Source organism: Vulpes vulpes, chromosome X (assembly GCF_048418805.1).
Source record: "Vulpes vulpes isolate BD-2025 chromosome X, VulVul3, whole genome shotgun sequence".
NCBI lineage: Eukaryota > Metazoa > Chordata > Mammalia > Carnivora > Canidae > Vulpes > Vulpes vulpes.
The window spans coordinates 84,778,867-84,802,630 of NC_132796.1; the positions used below are offsets into that span (position 1 = coordinate 84,778,867).

General features: G+C 38.9%; 1 protein-coding gene across 6 annotated transcripts in view; it reads right to left on the minus strand.

Moving 5' to 3' along the window:
- LRCH2 (leucine rich repeats and calponin homology domain containing 2) overlaps positions 1-23,409 on the minus strand; it is a 102,953-nt gene extending 79,544 nt beyond the window's left edge. For 2 of the 6 annotated variants that reach the window (XM_025983885.2, XM_025983882.2), the window contains exon 1: positions 22,906-23,399. In XM_025983885.2, coding sequence (XP_025839670.1) covers positions 22,906-23,329 — 424 coding nt within the window. In that variant the 5' untranslated portion in view covers positions 23,330-23,399. Of the gene's footprint in view, positions 1-22,905 lie in introns of all 6 variants that reach the window. The other 4 variants (XM_072744575.1, XM_025983884.2, XR_011998280.1 and 1 more) reach the window with 3 other exon arrangements.
- Positions 23,410-23,764: the final 355 nt, after the last annotated feature.

Below are 23,764 nucleotides of genomic sequence, written 5' to 3' on the forward strand. Positions count from 1 at the left end.
AAGAAAACTAAACAAGTTTCTTCAAAAGGGAAGTAACATCTTCTAGGCAAAACCACTATCCTGAGTACCCGTCAAAAACTCTGAAATATCTGAGACTTTCCTACTTCTAAGCCAACAAGTTAGCCTAACATACTTGTATGGATGCTGGCAGAAGGCATGAGACTCCTGTGTGAGAGACAAAGGACTTTTTTACTTATAGCATAGGGAGTGGCATAAGCAGCATATTTTTATCACTTCCTCTTGCCTCCCAAATCCCACAGAGGCAACATACATGAGTACAGATGAAAGCTTACCCACATAGTACACTGCATAGGGCACAAACTCTAAGCTAGGGGAACCCAAATCTTTTATAATGGACAATAAGCCAGCATGTACTTCATTCAAAGGAAAACATTATCTGTATTCTACTGTCCTTTGCTCTACAGAGAGTAACTTTCATTCTTCCAAAATTCAGTCCTGAACAAAGAGCAGTTAGTGCCTCATTCACAAGATGTGTAGAAACATGAAGCCTATGAAAAATTATCTCCCAATAGTACCATGTACATTCCTTACCAAGCAGGGATTAGAAGTTGCAGCCTTACCACAGAGAATACACAGATAAAATAATTACCTACTTCTCTGTAGTCCTGCACTTATTGCCTGTGATAGAGACAGGCAAATCCTGATCTTCACCTTCCAAGCCCCATTCTCCTTGTTTTCTGGGCAGCATTCTGACTGGACTCATTTATTCAAACAAAATTCTATAAAGCACTATGAATTAGGTAGTAGGTATTAAGGTAGATAAAAAGCCCACTGAGACACCAACCTAATTATTGTTTCAATCTCACACCAAATACAATCTGCTTAGATAGTAACACTTCAGCAAAAGAAACTATGCAAATAGAATCACCCCAACTTAGTTCTACTAAAATTATTACAAAGCTGTTGTGGTGGGACCAATGCTGCATTATCCTTGGGGTATAGCTCAAAGTTCACACAAAGACTGACGGAATAAAAAAGGAAGGGTAACTGTTCTTTACCAGATGAGCATTAAACTAGATCTGAACTGTATTCTTTTTTTTTTAAGATTTTGTTTATTTATTCATGAGAGACACAGAGAGAAAGAGAGGAACAGACACAGGCAGAGGGAGAAGCACGCTCCACGCAGGGAGCCCGACGCGGGACTCGGTCCCAGGTCTCCAGGATCACACCCTGGGTTAAAGGCAGTGCCAAACCACTGAGCCACCTGGGCTGCCCATCTGAACTGTATTCTGATTCTACTGATTACTACCTATGAAACACTACCAGAATCAATTACTATTCCTCACTCTCAGAGCTTTTAGGAATGAGTAAATATTCTACTACAACCTCAAATCCCTAAAAGTAAGCAATAGAAATGAAGGGAAAATTACCAACTTGCACATAATATGTTCACAAAGATATAAAATAAAATGATAGAAACTGATTATTATATTCAGCTCTCATGACATGGAAAATATATACCAGAATTATATGTCTTTAGAGAGTGGATAAAATCAACCAACTCAAAATCATATTTCCTAATATTAAAATTTTAAAAATTAAATTTTCTATGCTCTTTAGTAACTGATATTACTCAAATGTAAGCATTTACAGTATGTAAGATCTCATTAATATGCTCTCAAATATAAATGCTTCCTTATCTATTTTTCCATCTAAAAGAAATGTCACGACTAGAAACAAAAACAAGAAAACAGGAGGCACCACAGCTGTTTGTTGATACAAGAATGGAGAGTGTCTTTGAAGTATCAGAGACTCTGATGTTGGAGCCTGATGGGAAATGACAACCTCATGGCTCTGGCATCTGCTTTCAACAGATGCCCTCTACAAAGACAGGTGATTTCTTGATTCGGTATTCCCTAGAAGGGTATTATGCTGTCATTCCGGACAAGATAATGAAAAGTCCATGTACAACTCTGAAGCCTTTTTGCATGAATAAGATGTAGGGGTGAGAGAATTTCTGAGCTATGCCATGGTGAGTTAAAATATTAATCATAAAAAAATAAAAAATAAAAAAATAAAAATAAAATATTAATCATAAGTACAGTGGAATGAAAAAAGGGTCAATAGATATTTGAAAAAAAAATGAAGGAAAAATACTTCAAAGCCAACTATTATGAGAAACAATAACAAGCAGACTTCACTGGCCTACAGCAACCAATACTGGAAAGCTCTTTTTGAGCGCAGGCACTTTGAGAAGCAAGGGTGCAAACAAAAACAGATACTGAAAGGAGAAAGAAACCACAGCTGCTAACCAGAGGGCAGATTACATGCATGCTCAGTGAGAAAAGGACTGTGAGTCATAACAACTATAAGCCACGTGGAAGGATAGGACTTTATTTAAAAAAAAAAAAAAAAAAAAAAAAAGGATGGGATCCCTGGGTGGCGCAGCGGTTTGGCGCCTGCCTTTGGCCCAGGGCACGATCCTGGAGACTGGGGATCGAATCCCACGTCGGGCTCCCGGTGCATGGAGCCTGCTTCTCCCTCTGCCTATGTCTCTGCCTCTCTCTCTCTCTGTGTGTGACTATCATAAATAAATAAAAATTTTTAAAAAAAAAGGAAGGAGTGGCTTTATGCAGTTATCTGTAGGAAATTCTGCAAAGTATTTTAGTTTCACCAAGAAATAATGACTAATTAACCGTGCAATGACATTCAAACATTGAAGTAATGACACTATCCTTCAACTCGTATAAGACTTATTATACTGTAAATTTGGCATTATGAATCCATGCAGTATTATTTATTACATGGTTCTTGGAAAACTTTTATTTTCAAAAGGCAAATGTGATAGCCTCATCACATAACTTCTACTAAAATAAATTCCAGATGGAGGAAAACGATAAAAATGAAACATAAAAAAGCTAGAAAAACATTTTAGTGAATAGCCACTTAATATTAGAATGGGGAAGGACTTTCAAAGCAGTCAATAAAGAAATAATTCACCAATGAAAATTTCTAGATTTAGCAACATAAAAAGAAAGGAAAACTATAGTCTGTCAAAAAGCAAAAGTGATATCAATAGCTCATAGGTAAAACCTGGGCCAAGGACATAAACAGATTCAAAAATGAAAATTATCAATGATCAATATGCACATGAAAATACGTTCTACCTCACTGTCCATCAGAAGACATGCAAAGAATAAGATCCCACAACTTGCTCATTAAACCCAAAGGTTTCTAAAGATATTGTTCAGTGTTGGCAAGACACTTCTATATACACTGATGGGATTTCAAAATGAGGTAATCTGTCTAGAAAGCAATTTGACAATAGGAATCAAGCTCCTGAAAAATGTTCATACCCACTGATTCAAGAAATCAATCTCTAGGGATCCCTGGGTGGCGCAGCGGTTTGGCGCCTGCCTTTGGCCCAGGGCGCGATCCTGGAGACTCAGGATCGAATCCCACGTCAGGCTCCCGGTGCATGGAGCCTGCTTCTCCCTCTGCCTGTGTCTCTGCCTCTCTCTCTCTCTCTCTCTGACTATCATGAATAAATAAATAAAATCTTTAAAAAAAAAAAAAAAAAAGAAAGAAATCAATCTCTAGCAATTTTTGAAACCAAATAAAGATACAGAAGAAATTATGTGCATTTCAGGATTATTTAAAACAGTATAAAATTAGAAACAATTTAAATGCCCAACAACAGATAAAGGCTAAATATGGTATATCTTTAAAATGGAGTATCTTGCAGCCTTTAAAAATGTTATTATAGATTTGAATCCTTAATATGAAAATCAGAATGCTCACAGGATAATAACTACAACTTTTTTTTAAGGAGGCTACACACCCAGCACAGAGTCCAACACAGGGCTTGACCTCACGACCCTGAGGTCAAGACCTGAGGTGAAATCAAGAATCAGACACTCAACCAACTGTCCCAAAATAACTAGAACATTTTTTTTATTTTTTTTAAAGATGTTATTTATTTATTCATGAGAGATACAGAGAGAGAGGCAGAGACAGAGGCAGAGGGAGAAGCAGGCTCCATGCAGGAAGCCCGATGTGGGACTCGATCCCGGAATCCAGGGATCATGCCCTGAGCCAAAGGCAGACGCTCAACTGATGAGCTACCCAGGCGTCCCAACTACAACATTTTAAATGTCAAACTATATACATGGTATGAACCAACTGTTTCCGTTTAAAATGTAAATTTTTAGAAAGTACACTTTATACATTCATCCATACACATATATGAAGGTGATGAGTATGAGAGTATGAAGGAAATATACCAAAATGTTAATATTTATTCAAGGTTGGTAGAATGAGGAATATTTTTGTATTTTCTTCTGTATGCTTTTATTTCCAATTTTTTTACAATAGCAGGCATTGCTTCTGTTATAAGAAAAACACAATACTATATACTATTTTAAAGGTATTATATTTCATTTCATAAGGTAAACTGAATTCTAACCATATACATTCCACTCATAAAAACGGTATGTGCAGACAATTACTGGCTTGGTAAGTTGGTATTAAACATAATCATTTTCTGTTTCAAGGGGCACAACTTGGTCCTGCTACCACAGTCTGCCACTAAGCATCTATTAACACACTGAGCCATGTTATATTGACACTCAACTTACATATCATAATTTTTTAAATGTAAATTACCAGGAAAGTATGCAACTTTTAATGTCAAAGTCATGCTTTTATGTAAATTATTCCCTTAAAGCAAAACCCAAAAACTATAAAATCTGAATTGTTTTAAGTCTGATTAGTGAAGTCAGTAATGGAAAAATATCATCTTCACCATCTCCAAGACATATGAACTGATACATAATTAATATGAAATTAATATGACATTGATGCTCCCTGCCTAGGTCAAGATCAATTAGCAACTGAAAATCAAGTGGATCTCTTTATACAGTATACTTTTTATTTGCCTTCATTAAGATACCTTAGTAGCTTCCTATTTCATGAGAAAAGAAAATCTGATGTAGTATGAGAAGAGTCTGCATCAAATTGACTGCCCAGCATAATTCTAGTAGGCTGTGAACTCCAAAACAAAAGTAGTCCTTAAAAAGGCGGGGGGGGGGGGGGGGGGGGGGCTGCCTGGCTGGCTCAGTAGGTAGAACATGCAACTCTCGACCTTGGGGTCTTGAGTTTGAGCCCCACATTGGGCACAGAGCTTACTCTAAAAAAGTAGTCTTTGAGGAGGGTTAAAAAAACCTGAGAGCAAGCTACCATGCTAAATAAAATTAATGCTTCATCTTTGATAAATCCAGATCATGATGAATTGTGCTCCTTAAAAAAACTGTGCTCCTTAAAAAAAACTGTTATTTAGAGAGCAAGGATCATCCTTATTTGAGCTGTTTGACAACAAAGCACTAAATGTTACATGCTGAAATTAAAAGCAAGTTATAGTAAACTAATTACAAAGTAATGACAAATTCCACAAATCAGGCCAAAGAAAACTCCATCAATTTGTGTTAAGCAGCCCCTGTAGAGCAGCACACTGGCAGCTACCAGTAAGACCAAATGGATTCAGACAGTTCATTACTAACAAAGAAAGCATGATTAGTATGGTATCAGTTCCCTGTGTCTCCAATCCTACAGGACAGAATCAAACTGGAGGGAGGGACCAAATGAAGATGACATGCACCATGCATTGCTCTGTTTTTGAGGAGTCAAATCTAATTTGCAGCTTTGCAATTTTATACTCACAGCTACATCTGAATGTTCCATGTCTTCCCAAGATGAAAGAAGAAAGTAATAAACTGTCTTGCACCAGCCTCCCACAAGATAGGGAGGTAGGTAAGAAATAAACTCATGTCATCTATCTATTTTACCATGTATCAGGGAGGATCATAGAGTCTTCCCCCAAGATTTGGGTCAGATTGTGGTTAAGCCTGACCTATGCATACTATGTGGAAATGTGCAAGATCACCAAGATACCATGGCAGAGCTATTCCACTAGTTTATAGTCAAAAAGAACAAGAAGTCAGTGTATAAAAGAATATACCATGCCATGCTTCTTCCCATAATTTTAAGTTCAGAAATTTAACAAGCATTCACTATCAACCATGACAGAGAGGCACAACATTGAAGCAAATATTACAGGGAATTTTTTTATCTGCCCTCAAAGAGTTTAAATTCCTCTTGAGAGAAGCATTTTTTTTGTTTTTGTTTTTGTTTTTGTTTTATTGAGAGAAAGAGAGAGTGCTTATGGGTGGGAGCAGGAGAGAGAGAATATGAAGCAGCCTCCACACCTAGCTCAAAGCCCAACACGGGGCTCACTCTCGCGATTCTAAGACCATGGCCTGAGCTGAAATCAAGAGTCAAGGCTTAACTGACTGAGTCACCCAAGAGCCCTAGGGGAATCAATTTTAAGCCAAAAATACAATTGTACCTGGCTGTATACTCATTAAACAGTAATGTAAATAGCTAACAATAGAATGGTTAAATAAAATATGGTTCATTTATATAATAGACTATTAGGCAATCCTAAAAAACCATGTTATAAAATATTTTTCTTCAATGGAACAGTGGCATAGGGAAGACACAGGAAGAACAATTTGGTGGGAGGCTTGGGTGGCTCAGTGGTTGAACGTCTGCCTTTGGCTCAGGGTGTGATCCCAGAATCTGGGATCGAGTCCCCATCAGGCTCTTCGTGTGGAGCCTGCTTTTCCCTCTGCCTATGTCTCTGCCTCTCTCTCTCTCTCTCTCTCTCTCTCAATATGTCATGAATAGATAAATAAAATCTTTTTAAAAAAAGGAATTACAATTTGGAAGAAGACTATATAATAGACTATAATGGGAAGACTTTTATGGCAACATTAAACAGATAAATGTTGAGAAAACTCAGCCATGAGGAAATGAGGCTTTTATACAAGAAAAGCAGTGAACATATAAAGAGTTGTTTATGAGGACCTTTAAGTTCTGATCTACTGAGGATGACAAACTTTGCAACTCAGAAGTAGATCTTAGATCTGCCTAAAGCAAATGGAAGATAGCAAACTAATACAAAAAGAGAAAACTAGACAAGAAATGCAAAAATACAATTTTAAACAATTTAGAGCTATACTACCAAGAAAACTGCTAAACCTAATCACAAAATGTACATTTATTTCCCAATTTTTCTTGGACTTCCAAATATAATTTGCAAAATAGAACTTGTTAAATGAACGTACTAATCCTCAAAACATTTTATAATTTAATATTTTCAATGCCAAAAATATTATTTAAATGTTATAAACATGACTCAAAACTCAATTTTATTAGTTAACCTAAATATTTAAAAGCAGTCAACTATTCTGCAGGGCACCTGGCTGCTCAGTCAGTAGAACATGAAACTCCTGATCTCAGAGTTGTGAGTTCAAGCCCTGTGTTGGGCATGTAGCCTACAAAATAAATAAATAAATAAAAGCAGTTAACTACTCTAAAATAAAAACATATCCTATGGTACAATATAACAGTATACAAAAACCATAGCTAAAATAAATAAACTTTAGGACTCCTGGGTGGTTCAGTAGGCTAAGCCCTGCTTTCGGCTCAGGTCACGATTCCAGGGTCCTAGGATCAAGCTGTGTATCAGCCTCTCTGCTCAGGAGGAAGCCTGCTCTCCCTAGCCTCTCTGCTAGTGCTCCTGCACTCTTTCTCACCCCATCAAATAAATAAATAAAATCTTTAAAAAATTAAAATAAAAAATAAAGTAAACTTTTTAAAAGATTTTACTTATTTATTCATGAAAGAAACAGAGAGAGGCAGAGACACAGGCAGAGGGTGAAGCAGGCTCCATGCAGGAAGCCCGATGTGGGACTTGATTCTGGGTCTCCAGGATCAGGCCCTGGGCTGAAGGTGGTGCTAAACCACTGAGCCACCTGGGCTGCCCAAGTAAATAAACTTTAAAAAGGTGGGTGGGTGGATGCCTGGGTGGCTCAGTCAGTTAAGCAACTGCCTTTAACTCAGGTCATGATCCCAGGGTCCTGAGATGGAGAGTCCTGCATCTGATTCCCTGTTCAGTGGGGAGTCTGCTTCTCCCTCTCCCTCTGCCCCTCCCCCTGCTCATGCTCTCTTTCTCTCTCTCAAGTAAATAAAATCTTCTTTAAAAATGCTTTACACGGGGGGATCCCTGGGTGGCTCAGCAGTTTAGCGCCTGCCATTGGCTCGGAGCATGATCCTGGAGTCTCGGGATCGAGTCCCGCATCAGGCTCCCTCTGCCTGTGTCTCTGTTTCTCTCTCTCTCTCTCTCTGTGTGTGTGTGTGTGTGTGTGTGTGTGTGTCTCATGAATAAATAAATAAATAAAATCTTTTTTAAAAAATGCTTTAAGGGGCAGCCCAGGTGGCTCAGCAGATTAGCACTGCCTTCAGCCCAGGGTGTGATCCTGGAGACCCAGATCAAGTCCCACATCCAGCTCCCTGCATGGAGCCTGCTTCTCCCTCTGCCTGTGTCCCTGCCTCTCTCTCTCTTCTCTCTCTCTCTCTGTCTCTCATGAATAAATAAATAAAATCTCAAAAAAATAAAAATAAAAATGCTTTAAGGATGCTTGGGTGACTCAGCAGTGGCTCAGGTACTGATTCCGGGATCCAGGGATCAAGTTCCCCATGGGGCTCCCCACAGGAAGCCTGCTTCTCCTTCTGCCTGTGTCTCTGCCTCTCTCACTCTCTGTGTCTCGAATAAATAAATAAATAAATAAATAAATAAATAAATAAATAAAATCTTTTAAAAAAATGCTTTAAGGGGCAGCCCAGGTAGCTCGGCAGATTAGCGACACCTTCAGCCCAGGGTGTGATCCTGGAGACCCAGATCAAGCCCCACATCGGGCTCCACGCAGGGAGCCTGATTCTCCCTCTGCCTATGTCTCTGCCTCTCTCTCTGTGTCTTTCATGAATAAGTAAATAAATCTCTTTTTAAAAAATGCTTTAGTGGGAAAAAAAATGCTTTAGTGGATCCCTAGGTGGCTCAGCGGTTTAGCGCCTGCCTTTGGCCCAGGGTGTAATCATGGAATCCTGGGATCGAGTCCCACATCAGGCTCCCTGCAATGGGGCCTGCTTCTTCCTCTGCCTGGGTCTTTGCCTCTCTGTCTCTCTGTATCCCTCATGAATAAATAAATAAAGTCTTACAAAAAAAAAAAGCTTTAAAAAAGGGAGGGGTGGGTGCCTGGTTGGCTCAGTCAGAAGAGCATGACTCTTGATTGCAGGGTTATGAGTTCAAGCCCCACATTGGATATAGAGATTACTATTTTTAAAAAGATAAATAAACTTAAAAACTATTGCTAATCTGCAAACAGTTCAATAATCATACCTCTGCTTATGAAGCAATAATAAACATTTCTTTTTTCTAATAGCTTTTCCTTTTTAAAAATAATACAGCAATAAAGACAAAATCAGGGAGACAATGAGAAGTCCAATCTGACTGGAGAACAGGGTACATAAGTAAGTAGTGGGTAATACACAGGAAAAGGAAAGAGACAAATTGTGGAGAGACCTGAAAATGTCCCCAGGATAAGAAGCAGGCTTAAGTGAACAAATGTGTAAAACACCTACCACTCTCTACTAAGTGCTGGAGTGGGAACAAAGTAACTACATTCAAATAACCCCAAAATTTATAAAATGTGGAAGGCGAACAAATACCATATTTCTTTGATTTTACAATGCACATTTTATTCTAATGTTAACATTCCTGAAATCCATGTATGTGCTTCTTGTGTATTTTTCCATAAAAGTTATTAAATTGATGGTGAATGCTACAACAGAGGAAATATATTAATTGCAATAAAGAATCACACCTGCCAAAATAGCAATACAGAGTAATCACTATATGTGTAAATAAGAGGACAGGGAAACAAAGACCTGACCTGGTATACAAAAGACGAATAGGAATTTACAAGGTAGAAAAGAAAGAGAAGGACATTAACAGTTGGGGGTAAAAACATGGAGACAAGGAAGCACAGGATAGGTCAAGGAATAGCATGTAGTTTGGTAGGCTGGAATGTAGAGTTTGGAGGGAGTATAAGCCTAATTTGAAGACCGTATAGGCCAGGAATGCAAGGGGGATATAATACTGAAACAACAATCGATGTAAATGTACCATATTAATGCAATAAAGGACAAAACCCATGTGACCATCTCAACAACCAGAAAAAGCATCTGACAAAATCCAACACCCACCTGTGACAAAAGAATTTTTCATGGGATGCCTGGGTGGCTCAGTGGTTGAGCACCTGCCTTCAGCCCAGGGCATGATCCTGGAGTCCGGGATCTAGTCCCACATCGGGCTCCCTGCATGGAGCCTGCTTCTTCCTCTGCCTGTGTCTCTACCTCTCTCTCTCTCTCTCTCTGGGTCTCTCATGAATAAATAAATAAATAAAATATTTTTTAAAAGAAAGGCATCCATTCAAAAGAAAGAAGCAAAGCATCTTATTTGAGGATGACATGATCTTATATGCAGAAAATCCTAATGAATGGTTAAAAAACTATTAGAAGGAAGACACTAGTTCAGGCAAAGTTGCAAGATAAAAAGGTCGATATAAAAAAAATATCAACTACAATTCTACACACTAGTAATGAACATTCCTAAAATAAAATTCAGAAAATATTCCCATATTACTCAGCTATTTAAAAAAAGTATCTTGCCATTTGAAATAATATGGATGAGGGTGGCTCAGCAGTTTGGCACCTGCCTTTGGCCCAGGGCATGGTTCTGGAGTCCCAGGATCAAGTCCCACGTCGGGCTCCCTGCATGGAGCCTGCTTCTCTCTCTGCCTGCGTCTCTGCCTCTCTCTCTGTGTGTGTCTCTCATGAATAAATAAATAAAATCTTTAAAAAAAATGAAATAATATGGATGGGCCTAGAAGGTATTATGCTAAGTGAAATAAATCAGAAAAAAAAATATCTTGTGATTTCACTTATATTTGGAATCTAAAAAACAAATGAACAAAGAAAACAAACAGATTCATAAATACAGAAAACAAACTGGTGGTTTGGAGAGGAATGTGCAAAACAGGTGAAGAGGATTAAGAGGTACAAACTTCCAGTTATAAAATATGTAAGTCACAGGGATGTAAAGTATAGCATAGGGAATACAGTCAATAGTACTGTGATAACTTTGCTGACAGATGATAATTAGACATCATGGTAATCATTTTGTAATGTATATGAATGTCAATAGTACACTATACAATTGAAACTAATATTGTACATTTACTATACTTTAAAAAAGAAAAATTCCACTTACAATACTATCAAAAATTAAAATTTAGGAAAACTACAAAATGTTAAAAGAAATTAAAGCTATAAACAAATCAAAAGACATCCATAGGGACGCCTGGGTGGCTCAGTGGTTGAGCACCTGCCCCTGGCTCAGGGCGTGATCCATGGTCTCAGGATCGAGTCCCACATTGGGCTCCCTGCCTGGAGCCTGCTTCTCCCTCTGCCTACGTCTCTGCCTTTCTCTCTGTGTCTTTCATGAATAAAAAAATTAAAAATCTTAAAAAAAAACAAAAACAAAAACAAAAGACATCCATAGTCATAGGTTGAACAACTTAATATTGTTAAAATGGTAAAACTTCCTCAAACTGATATACAAATTCAACAAAATCCCTAGCAAAATCCCTAGCAATTTGCATCTTCTGAAGAAATTGACAGGCTGGAGGATCCTTGGGTGGCCCAGCGGTTTAGCGCCTGCCTTCGGCCCAGGGCATGATCCTGGAGTCCCGGGATCGAGTCCCACATTGGGCTCCCTGTATGGAGCCTGCTTCTCCCTCTGCCTGTGTCTCTGCCTCTCTCTGTGTCTCTCTTGAATAAATAAATAAAATCTTTTAAAAAAATTATTTATGATGGGTGGCTCAGCGGTTTGGCGCCTGCCTTCAGCCCAGGGCGTGATCCTGGAGTCCCAGGATCGAGTCCCACATCAAGTTCCCTGCACGGAGCCTGCTTCTCCCTCTGCCTGTGTCTCTGCCTCTCTCCCTCTCTCTCTCTCTCTCTCTCTCTTTCTGTCTCTCATGAATAAATAAATAAAATCTTTTTTAAAAAATCTTAAAAAAAAGAAAAAGAAAAGAAATTGACAGGCTCATCTTAAATTTCATACAAGAATGCAAGGGTATCAGAATAGCCAAAGCAATCTCGAAAAAGACCAATGTTAAAAGAGTCACATCTCCTGGCTATAAAACTTTATACACAGCTTACTACACGGCTACAGAAATCAAGAGAATGGTACTAGCATAAGAATAGAAATATATATATGATAAAATATAGATCAATGAAACAGAACTGAAAGTCCAGAAATAAACATTTATGTTTATGGTCAAGTGATTTTCGACAAGGGTCACAAGTGGATGAGGAAAGAAATGATATTTTCAAGAAATGGCAATGAGACAAGTGAATATCCACACGCAAAAGGATAAAGTGGGACCCTGATCTAAACTAAAAATGGACAATACACCTAAATGTAAAAGCTAAAACTGTAAAATTCAAACCCAAAACATAAAGGTAAATCTTCATAACCCTGGGTTAGGCAACAATTTCTGTGATAAGGCACAAAAACCACAAGCAACATAAGAGAAAATAGATAAAATGGGCTCTATGAAAATTTCAAAATTTTGTGTTTCAAAGTAGAGAACCCACAGAATAGAAAAGAAATGTTTGCAAACCATGTATCTGATAAGGGATTTACATACAGAATTTAAAAACTAAAAACTCTTCTAACTCACTAATGAAAAGACAACCCTATTAGAAAATGGCCAAAGAGTCTGAACAGATATTTCAATTAGGAAGATACACACATGAAAAGATGCTTAACATCATTAGTTATTAGGGAAACGCAAATCAAAACCATAATGAGATTACACTTCACACACTAAGATGACTATAAACAAAAATACAGATAACAACAAGAGTTGTCCAGAATATGGAGAAATTGGAATCTTCATACATTGCTACTGAGAATGTAAGATAGTGCAACCACTTTGGAAACAATTTAACATTTCCTCAAATTGTTAAACACAGAACTAGCATGTGATTCAGCAATTCCACTCTTACAAATACACACAAGACAAATGAAAACATACATCTACACAAAAACTTATCCATCAATGTTCATAGTGATATTATTTAATAATAGCTTGAGTGGATTCATCAGTTGATGGAAATTTTCCAATTTTCCAATCAACTGATGAATGGATAAACAAAATGTACAATATCATTCAGATATAAAAAGGAATGAAGTAATGATACATGCTACAACATAAATGAACTTTGAAAACATTATGGTAAAGGAAACCTGTCACAAAAGGCCAAATGAAATGTCCATAATAGGCAAATTGTATAGAGACAGAGTCAAGACAGGGGTGGGGGTGGGGAATAAAGGGGAATGGGGAGGGACTACTAATAAGTATGGGGTTTCGGAGGGGGGCGATGATGAAAACATTTCAAAATTACACTGGAGTGATATGTACAAAACTAACAACCAATAAACACTCTAAATGGGTGAATTTTTGGTATCTGAATTATAATCTCAATAAAATGTTAAAAAGAAAAGGAATAGGCAGGGATAGATCTGGAAAAAGATGATCTGGGTCTTAAAATATGAAACTGGACTCCAGACTATTATATAAAAATCAATTCCATATTGATTAGGCACTTAAAAACACCCCAAACAGACCTTTAAAATTCTTAGTAAAAAATGTAGGTGGGCAGCCTGGGTGGCTCAGCGGTTTAGCGCTGCCTTTGGCCCAGGGCGTGATCCTGGAGACCGGGGATCAAGTCCCATGTCAGGCTCCCTGTGTGGAGCCTGCTTCTTCCTCTGCCTGTTTCTGTGTCTCTCACGAATAAATAAAATATTTTTTTAAGTAGGTGAATGTAGGGATCCCTGGGTGGCGCAGCGGTTTGGCGCCTGCCTTTGGCCCAGGGCGCGATCCTGGAGACCTGAGGCTCCCGGTGCATGGAGCCTGCTTCTCCCTCCGCCTGTGTCTCTGCCTCTCTCTCTCTCTCTCTCTCTGTGACTATCATAAATAAAAAAAAAATTTAAAAAAAAAAAGTAGGTGAATGTATTTTGCATATTCTTAAACAAGACACAAAAAGCAGTAACTATAAAGCACTGACAAATCTGACTGTATTAAAATTTTGAACATTTGCTCATTGAAAGACTTCTTAAAAAGCAAAAAGAAGATAAATTAGGAGAAAATATTCACAGTATACAAAACTGACAAATGAGTACTGTAAGGAATACTTTTTTAACTCACAGAATTCTATAAGAAAAGGACAAACAACCAACAGAATTTGGCCAAAACAAATGAAAAGTTTCACAGTACACGAAAAAACACCTGGGTGGCTCAGCAGTTGAGCGTCTGCGTTTGGCTCAGGGCATAAGGGATCGAGTCCCACACATCGGGCTTCCTGCATGGAGTCTGCTTCTCCTTCTGCCTATGTCTCTGCATGTGTGTGTGTGTGTGTGTGTGTGTGTGTGTGTGTGTGTGTGTCTTTCATGAATCAATAAATAAAATCTTGAAAAAAAAAGAAAAAACACCTATGGCAAGCAGACATATTGTACGTACAAAGCATTAAGGATCTACTTATTGTAATTACCATTTTTAAGAGAGGAAGAATTCTAGGCTGCACATTCTAGAGTCTCTTTGGGGCATAATCATTTAACGAAGTGATATTTGGATGAAATCCAAATTCACAAAAGTTCTAGAACTGGTTAGTCTCTGTAGGGTTCAAATAAAAGTTTATGCTGCAGTTATTTCTGTCTTTTGTCACCTTAAATCCCTAATATTATACATAAAATCATACTGAAAAAGATTAAAGTAATTAATTTAAAAGTAAAGTGACAACAATCTCTGTCACAAATCATAAAAGAGTACACAGAATTAGCAATGTACACAAATAGGAAAAGACTTTCTACCCCATTTGGAATAAACAACTTTTCTTTAAAATTTTTCATATTGGTATGCGTGGGTGGCTCAGTGGTTGAGTGTCTGCCTTCAGCTCAGGATGCGATCCTGGGATCCGACGGTCTGGGATCGAGTCCCGCATCGGGCTCCCGGGGAGCTCGCTTCTCCCTCCACCTGTATCTCTTTCTGCCTCTCTCTGTCTCTGCGTCTCTCATAAATAAATAAATAAAATCTTTAAAAAATAAAATAAAATAGAATTTTTCATATCAAATACATTAGAAAACAGCCATTGTTTAATTATCCATTACAGTACATTCACTGATATTCCATAAGTGGAATGCTATCAATTTATAATTGACTTGAAACAAGAGAAATGTAAAGATTAAAATTTCAAACTTGACCTTTAGCAGACTTGAGTGTACTAGCTTTAAGTAAGACTGAACATAAACTTAAATTTTTGTTATAAAACTTAGTTGTACAGTTTCCTCTTATTACATTAAATAGCTCCCTGGAGTGGAAGGTGTCCCTTTCTATAAAAGGGAAGGAGACAAAACTTTCTGAAACTTTTCACAGTAGTACAGTACTTCAAGAAGTACTCCCAAAACACCCAAAGTACACTGGGAAAGAGAAAAGGAAACCAAGATTTCCCCTTTAGGTCATGATGAAAAGCTCTATAGAATGAGGGTGGGCATTACACAGTTTAAGCATGCCTTAGAGTGGGGCTGCTGGGATGGGCTAGTAGAATGACATACCCCTCTGCAAAGTGTCACAGAGTACTTTGGAAATTAAACAAATACCACCTTCCAGGGAATCAATAAGCTGCAAGTCTTCAATTACTTATATTTGTGAGAAATATTTTTATTTGTGAAAAGTGTTCCTAGCATCATTTCTTATTTTGTCAATGAGGATCTGGATCTTGTCCAACTTTATACTTTTGATGACAAATGCTTCAGAGTTTGAATTACAAATAATCTAAATCAAAATATTAAATTTTAGACTTTAAGCAAAGTGTCCCTATAAGCTCAATTCTAAAATATCCCAATCAACCACCTCTGGTTTTTTACCCATCATGTAGTATATATAATTTTTTTTCATAAAAGATGATAAGCTCATATTTTCCAAAAGCTACTAATTCAGCTGCTAACCACACAGTCCTAATTCTGAACTGTAGCTTATTCTTCAAATTGATTCCTTAAAGCATTATGCTCTTTTGAGTACCTTTTTCTATGTTCATCACCTTTTCCCTGATGACACTGCTGCATTTTTTTAAGATTAAAATGTAAGACATTAATGTTTCCCAGATATCTACCTTCACTTTCACCTTAATGTAAGGCAGGTTACTTTTCCCTTCCATGGCTAACAGCTCCCACCCTGTCCTCACTTCCCATGCCTTCAAGAAAGGTTCCCTCTCCTCTTCCTCTTGCATTTGAACACTGAGCTCTCCACTGGTTCCCTTCTCTCAGTCTCTTAGTATGTTTCTGAAAACACAGTAAAGCTTTGGTTAACAACCACTCTTAACACACAGTATCATTCTCAACTCTGTATTCAAACAATTTCTCCCCTGAAATTCTGCAACTGTCCCTCCTGCATAATCATAACTTGATCCCATACTGATTGTTTACCTCAAGATTCAGCAAATATCTAATTTTAAAGGAAGCTTTCTCAAACTAACTTAACCCCCAATAAAATTAAGCCTTATGCCACAGTTTCACATCACTTATTTGTACATTTTATAAATGTATACAATTTTGAATATATAATTCTTTTTATGAATTGTTTTAGTAATTTTTTAGATAATAAATAATTATTTATTTTTTTAGTAATCTCTACACTCAACATGGGGCTCAAACTCATGACCTCGAGATCGAGTCGCATGCTCTTGGGGTACCTGGGTAGCTCAGTCCATTAAGCATCAGGCTCCTGATTTAGGCTCAGGTCATGATCTCAGGGTCATGGGATCAAGCTGGGTTGGTGTTCACAGGGCCAATGAACGTGGGGCTTGTCTCAGGAGGTCGCTCAGATTTCTCCTACTCTAGTGATGTGCCAATCATCCAAGCTCCTGGGCTCTAACACTAACCCTAGATTGGGTTCTGACCCAACCCGGCCCCAAAACCATGCTCAGTAAGGAGTCTGCTTGAGATTCTCTCTCTCCCTCTGCCCCTCCCCACTGCTCACTTTTGAGCTGAAAAAAAAAAAAAGAGTCACATGCTCTTTCCAATTGAACCAGTCAGGCACCCCTATAATTCTTTTCTAATTGTTACACATATTCCTGTACACATTCAACTATTTTAAAAACTCTTCAAGGACAATAACCATTTCTCTTATTTTATATTGGCTATAATCATGTTTCCAAAGTTGGAATTCAATAAATGCTTGCTTAATGAATCTATTCTAAAAACCATCAGAAAGACAGGCATGAAGACAAGCCATGCAACTACTATACACAAAACAAAACACACTGCACACAAAAAATATATAACATACGAAGCTAAATAAGCATTTAGTTTTCAGAATAAATAATATATTAGCATAGTGTATAGTTTAATAATAGCTTTATTATTTAGACAGAATGAATTAGAATGGAAATAACACTGGAATAGTGAGTGCTAAGAGCTGGAAAACCTAGGCTCTGACCCACACTCTGTCATACGCTAGCCATTTAACTTTGGGCAAATCACTTCACCTCTCACAACAATGAGCAATTACTATGTACTGTGCCAAGCTCACAAGGGTTATTCTTAGGATACGATAACATAATATACATGAAAGTGCTTAGAAATTTATAAAGAGCTATATAAATGGTAATATTTTAATGATGACCATACCCTCCAATTTAAGATAACATTCTATTTTAAAATGTGAACTTACCAAAAAAAAAAGAAGAAATTAAGGGGCAACTACTTATGCTGTAGAAGAATTCATCACTGAGTATAAAATAAATCACTGCAAGGTCCAGCAACTCAAATTCAATCTAGAGCAATTATAATATGCATCAACTGTAAAAAATGTGCTTCACATTCAATTTTTTAGGAAGACATTTATTAGACAAGCAAGGTAGATATTTGAATCCGTCCACAAAATCACAATCACAAGTTCATTCCATTGTATGCACTAAGAGGGCCTTCACCTACACAACACTATCAGAGTCTGCAAAGTATATGTGGCTCCATTTTACAATCTGATAAAATGCACCATGTCCCACAGTTGAAGGGGTGAACCAGCACATGTAGGAAATACTAAAGTTGACTTCAGGTTTACAGGAAAATATGTGATTAACCAGGACACCATCTGATGCATGTAAGAATTCCTAAATCTGTTTCACAGACCCATTGTTTATGGATATAAAGAGGTACAAAGACACAGAGGGGAGCAGCTGCAAGTAGACTGAGACTTATTTGTAGCAATGGTGACAAAGTCAAATGGGAAAAGTTTCAGGATTTGTTTGGGCAGCTATTAAAATCATTTTCAAGCTCTCTTAAGGTCAACAAATTATCACAGTATCAGAAAGACTAAAAAGCTCTAGGCAATTTCCCTTTGCCCTGCCAAGTCTACCTATAGACCATCTAAGACGACATTACAAGAGTCAGCTACTTTCCTGAAATGGATTATGAACTTTCTCATCCTTGTTTTGTTTTTTCAGATTTTATTTATTTGAGAGAGAAAGAGAGAGAGAAAATGAAGGACAGAGCATGAACAGGGAGGGCAAGGGAGGGTCTGAGGGAGAAGAAGAAGCAGATCCGTCCCTGCTTTTGTGTCTTTATATAGATGAGGATTTTAATCAAGAAAAATCTGGAAGGCAGATATATTCAAAAAGGTCATGAGCAAAAACCACCAATTGAAGATTCAAATAAATTAGCAAACGCTCCCTTTTCAATATTAATCTCCTCAAAAGGCTGCCATAATTAGTTAGCTTTGAGCTACAAAAGGAGAGTGAGCTGAAGAGGGGGAAAGAAATGAAGAGAGCAGGAGGACAAGGGCAGGTGAAGATCACATACCAAAAATGCAAAAAAAAAAAAAAGGTAAAAAAATACACTTTGCCAACAGCTACCAACTATCCATCTTCCCTCAGAACAAGACTACTAATGAAGAAAACAAGATTTTGCTGCTACATTTTTTTGGGAGGGCACTATTTTCTTAGTGCAGTTATCCAACAGTATTAAATGTAAACAAGGGTTACTCATGGTAACTGAGGAAACTATAGCTTCCTGGCAATTTTCTATTCTCTACAGACATGATATAATGAAAAAAAAAATGAGCTTCTGCTTCACCAAGTCTATTAAAAAGAATACTGAACTAGATCTTAAATACATAGTTCCTAGTTTTGGTTTTTACCCTCTTGACAAGTGACTTTAGTCCAGTCACTAAATTTTTTTTTAAGATTTTGTTTATTTGGGCAGCCCGGGTGGCTCAGTGGTTAACCGCGACTGCCTTTGGCCCAGGGCCTGATTCTGGAGACCCGGGATCGAGTCCCAGGTCGGGCCCCCTGCATGGAGCCTGCTTCTCCCTCTGCCTGTGTCTCTGCCTCTCTCTCTCTGTGTCTCTCGTGAATTAATAAATAAATAATAATAATAATAAATAATAAATTATTCATGATAGACACCCAGAGCACCAAAAAAATTGAGCGGTTTTAGAGGAGTTTCTCAGCCCTGGCTGCACATTAGAATCACCTGGGAAGGCTTTAAAAAAAAGTCTCTCCACCCCTGAGATTCAGATTTAATTGGTCTGAGGTGGGGCCCAAGCATAGGTTTTTTAAAAACATTCCCTTGCAATTTTAATGTGCAGCCCAGGTGAAAAAACCACAGGTCTATTCTGTTTCATGCATATGTGAAGAACAGCAAAATAATGCAAAAAGCCCTCCCTGCTTCCATTCAAATTTATCAACTTTCCCTTCTTAACCTTAGGTTTACCCCAGGTTCTCACCATCTCACACCTAGATTAACAGAATACCTTCCTATTTTCACTTCCACCAGTCTCTTCCCAATCCAATAAACCATTACATGCTTCCCTAACTAATCAGTTTGGTTCTGAAACATTATCCAACTGAGTCATGTTAAGCATAACAATACCAACAAACAGAACTGTTTTCATCACAGGATACTGTATGTACACAGATATGTATGAATGTGTGTGTGTGTGTGTACATGTGTATATGATCTCAAATATGCCCTATTTTTCTTCAGCTCAAGTGTACCCACCTCTATTTATACATAATAAATACTAGTATCTTTACATATAAAAATACTGTCCCTGAATAGTTCATGACTGAATTTTGTCAAAAATGAATGGCAGGTGACAGGCTCTGAGGGGGGCATGTGACAGGATGAGCACTGCGTGTTATGCTATATGTTGGCAAATCGAACTCCAATAAAAAAATATACAAAAAAAAAAGAATGGCAAATGAGACACTCACAAATCTGTCACTTAAGGAAGTCTGGGTGGCTTAGCGGTTGGGCACCTGCCTTCGGCTCAGGTCGTGATCCCGGAGTCCCGGGATCGAAAGACCCACATTAGGGCTCCCTGTGAGGAGCCTGCTTCTCCCTCTGCCTATGTCTCTGCCTCTCTCTCTCTCTCTCTGTTTCTCAGAATAAATAAACAAAATATTTTAAAAAACAAATCTGTCATTTAAATTTTGAAGGGTTTTCACAAGGGACACACATTAAACTGAGAAAAAAAGAAAGTAAAATGAGGTGGAATTATCTCAAAAATCCTGTGTTACCACAGATACTGATAAAGTTTATGACAAATGAATGCTTATCAAGAACAAATATGGCTATGCTTTATGTTAAAGCTTGCCTCAGAAAACCAACTGAAGGCTTAAAAGCCAAAGGTTATAACCATATAAGATGATATTTATGTTTATGAAAAATATTATCAAGTATAATACAAGTAATATATAATGAAAAGACTGAACAAGTATATGACTTATCCCCTACCCTTAAGGAGCTCTCCAGCTTCTCAGGAACAGCATGACACAAACGTAAAAAGAAAATAAAGCCAGCACTAGCAAGTAAGTGATCAAGATAGTACCATAAGAACTCAAAAACAGGACAGCCTGGGTGGCTCAGTGGTTTAGCGTCGCCTTTGGCCAGGGCACGATCCTGGAGACCTGGGATCAAGTCCCCAGGTCAGGCTCCCTGCATGGAGCCTGCTTCTCCTTCTGCCTGTGTCTCGCCTCTCTCTGTTTCTCATGAATAAATAAATAAAATATTAAAAAAAAAAAAGAACTGTAAAACAGGAGACTGCTATGGACTAAGGGAGTCAGACACAGCTTCCTGGAAAAGCTAGGGCTTGAACAAAATTAAATAGGTGGAGTAAAGAAAAAAAATCCCAAGCATGTGAGTGAGCTTCTATACAGATGAGGCAGAAATTCATTAAATATATTTGAGGGACAGGGAGTTGACCTAGTTGGAACAGAAGGTTCTATGTAGGAGTGTCTGGGGCAGTGAGGTTGCAATAATAAATTGGAGCTGGACAGTGAAAGCCCTGAATGCCAAGCCAGGATGCTCAAACTCTGTGCTACAGACAGATCCTTTACAGGTCATAAAGCACAAAAAGCAAAACAATATATCCCATAATGATGCAGTCTGAAACCATTTTTCTTGAAGCCTCTGAAGAACATACCAAGTCCTATAATATTTTGCCAATATATTCATAAATATGTGAACATATTGTTTAGGAAATCTGTTCAGAGTGAAGGAGTAAATACTCAAACATGCTTTCCAAAATACAAAACCAGTGATCGATTACGCATTCATAGTTCTTAGGATAATTCCTAAGAGAATAATTGGATAGACTGCTTCAATTTTAGGTTTTCCTCCTCACCCCACTCTCCTCCAAACACATACCTAAATTTAATATCCAGAAACTGAATACACTGAAATAGTGTCATTCTGAAAATAAGAGGCCTTTTATTACTTCTCATTATGGGTGAATTTACTTACTGTACTGTTTCAAAATTACTACACCTATCAAAATAATTTTGTCCATGATTTCTTTCAGCAAAGCAAATAAAAAAGATAACAAATGCAAAGATTATGAAAAGCAAAAAATCATTTCATCAAACCAAAACATATTTAAAATAATCAGCACTGGTTTATAAGGCAGAGGGGAAAGGGAGTATGTTCATAACAAAAAAAATGCCATCCACAACAAAGAGTATCAGAGAATATATGAAGAACACTACAATAGCCAATTTTTTAACCAAAATGATAAGCCATTAGCCCACAACTCCCTAAAGAATAGGGTTAATTCTGCTTCTCAGAAATGCCCTCAAATTTTCTGGCTATTTCTGGTATAAAAATTAATAGTCTAACCTAACTCAAAACAAGGATCCTTTCCCCTGGCAACCAGACATGTTAGTGATTGATGATTTCATTTGCCACTACAGCAAATACTAATTTAACCACCACTACCTTCTCAACACCAGGAAAATGAAAAATTTCAGCCTCTAAAGGCATACGTGACAAGAAGGCAGGAATATTCTAGGATGATGAAAACACACACACACAAAATAAGAACACATAAAAACCGTGGCAATGCTGCTGCTATACGATGAAAAAGGAATATGCCATTCTTAGAGCCACGTATGTCTTTAAAGAATATGTGTAGATTGTGATTTTAGGTATTGTCTTTTTTTTTTTTTTCCCTCCCTCTCGGAAAGAGGAGAACATCCAGGAGAGTTGGAAGAAGTGCGTTAAGGAAGGTGTCAATACCTCCCTCCCTATTCCTTACTGGGGAAACTCCCTTTAACAATAATGCTCTTTCACCCTCACATCCCGCCGGGTTTCCATACATCCTTCGGTCGGCAATCCGCCACCCCACCCCACCACCCACCCCCACCCCCCGCTCCCACCACCACCACCACCACCACCACCACCACCATTCCCTTCCCTCCCCCTCACATTCACGAGAACAGGCTGCTCCGACTTTGTCGGTCTCGCCGCCCCCGCGAACCCGCCCAGACCAGCGGAGTCCAACAACGCAGCCACGCAGCCACCCACACCCCCCACCTCCTCCTTCGGCGCCCAGCTTCCCCTCCACCCCAACCCCGTCCTGTCACCTGCTTGGGTGGTGTCCGTCAGGTCGTAGCCGCTGCCGGGGAAGTCTCGGAGTTTCCTACCGCTGAGGCTCAGGATGCCAGAGTTGCCCGCCTCCTCCAGGGCCCGGTCCAGGCTCCTCACCGTGTGTTGAGGCTGCAGGCTCGCCGGGTTCCACTGCGGCCCGTTGGGGAACGGCTGACCGAAAAGAGTCGGTACCGGGATGGGCACCACCAGGGTCCCGCCGCCGCCGCCGCCTCCCCCTCCGGCTCCGCCACCTCCCCCTCCGGCTGCGCTACCGCCACCGCTACTTCCACCTCCACCACAACCGCCGCCCCCACTGTTAACACCACCTCCCTGACTCGCCGCCATGTTCCTGGGAGAGAGAATAGCCCCCGACAATACTCTCAGCTTGTGCCGCGAGTGTAGGGGTTTCTCAGGACGCATGCGCAGACTGGGGGGCGGAGGGGGGCGAGGTAGATGGTGGGAAGGAACCGGGGACGGGCTGGGAGGAGGTGTTGGGTAGGGAAGAGACGGTGTTCAAACGTGCAGAACGCTCGCTTTCAGAAATGTGTGGTCAGAGGAAGGATGCTAAATCTCGGTTCCGCTGCTTTGGGTACCAAAATCCTCCGAAGCGACGCCAGCTTAACTACAGGTCATTTAGCGGTAGGTCCCCAGATCTGTAAATTGCTTCACCTTTCTGCGCTCTGCAAAACAAAGACAAATATATTAGGTAGGGGTAAAAGGGGTTCGTTCCAGAATATATTGAAACGGCATTTAGAAGGACTATCAGGACTTTCAATAAGGACTACCACCTCATTGAAACGCTTACCGCCAGTGCCTCAGGAATTGTTTACCAGGGTTGCCGCGGAGAGAAACAGT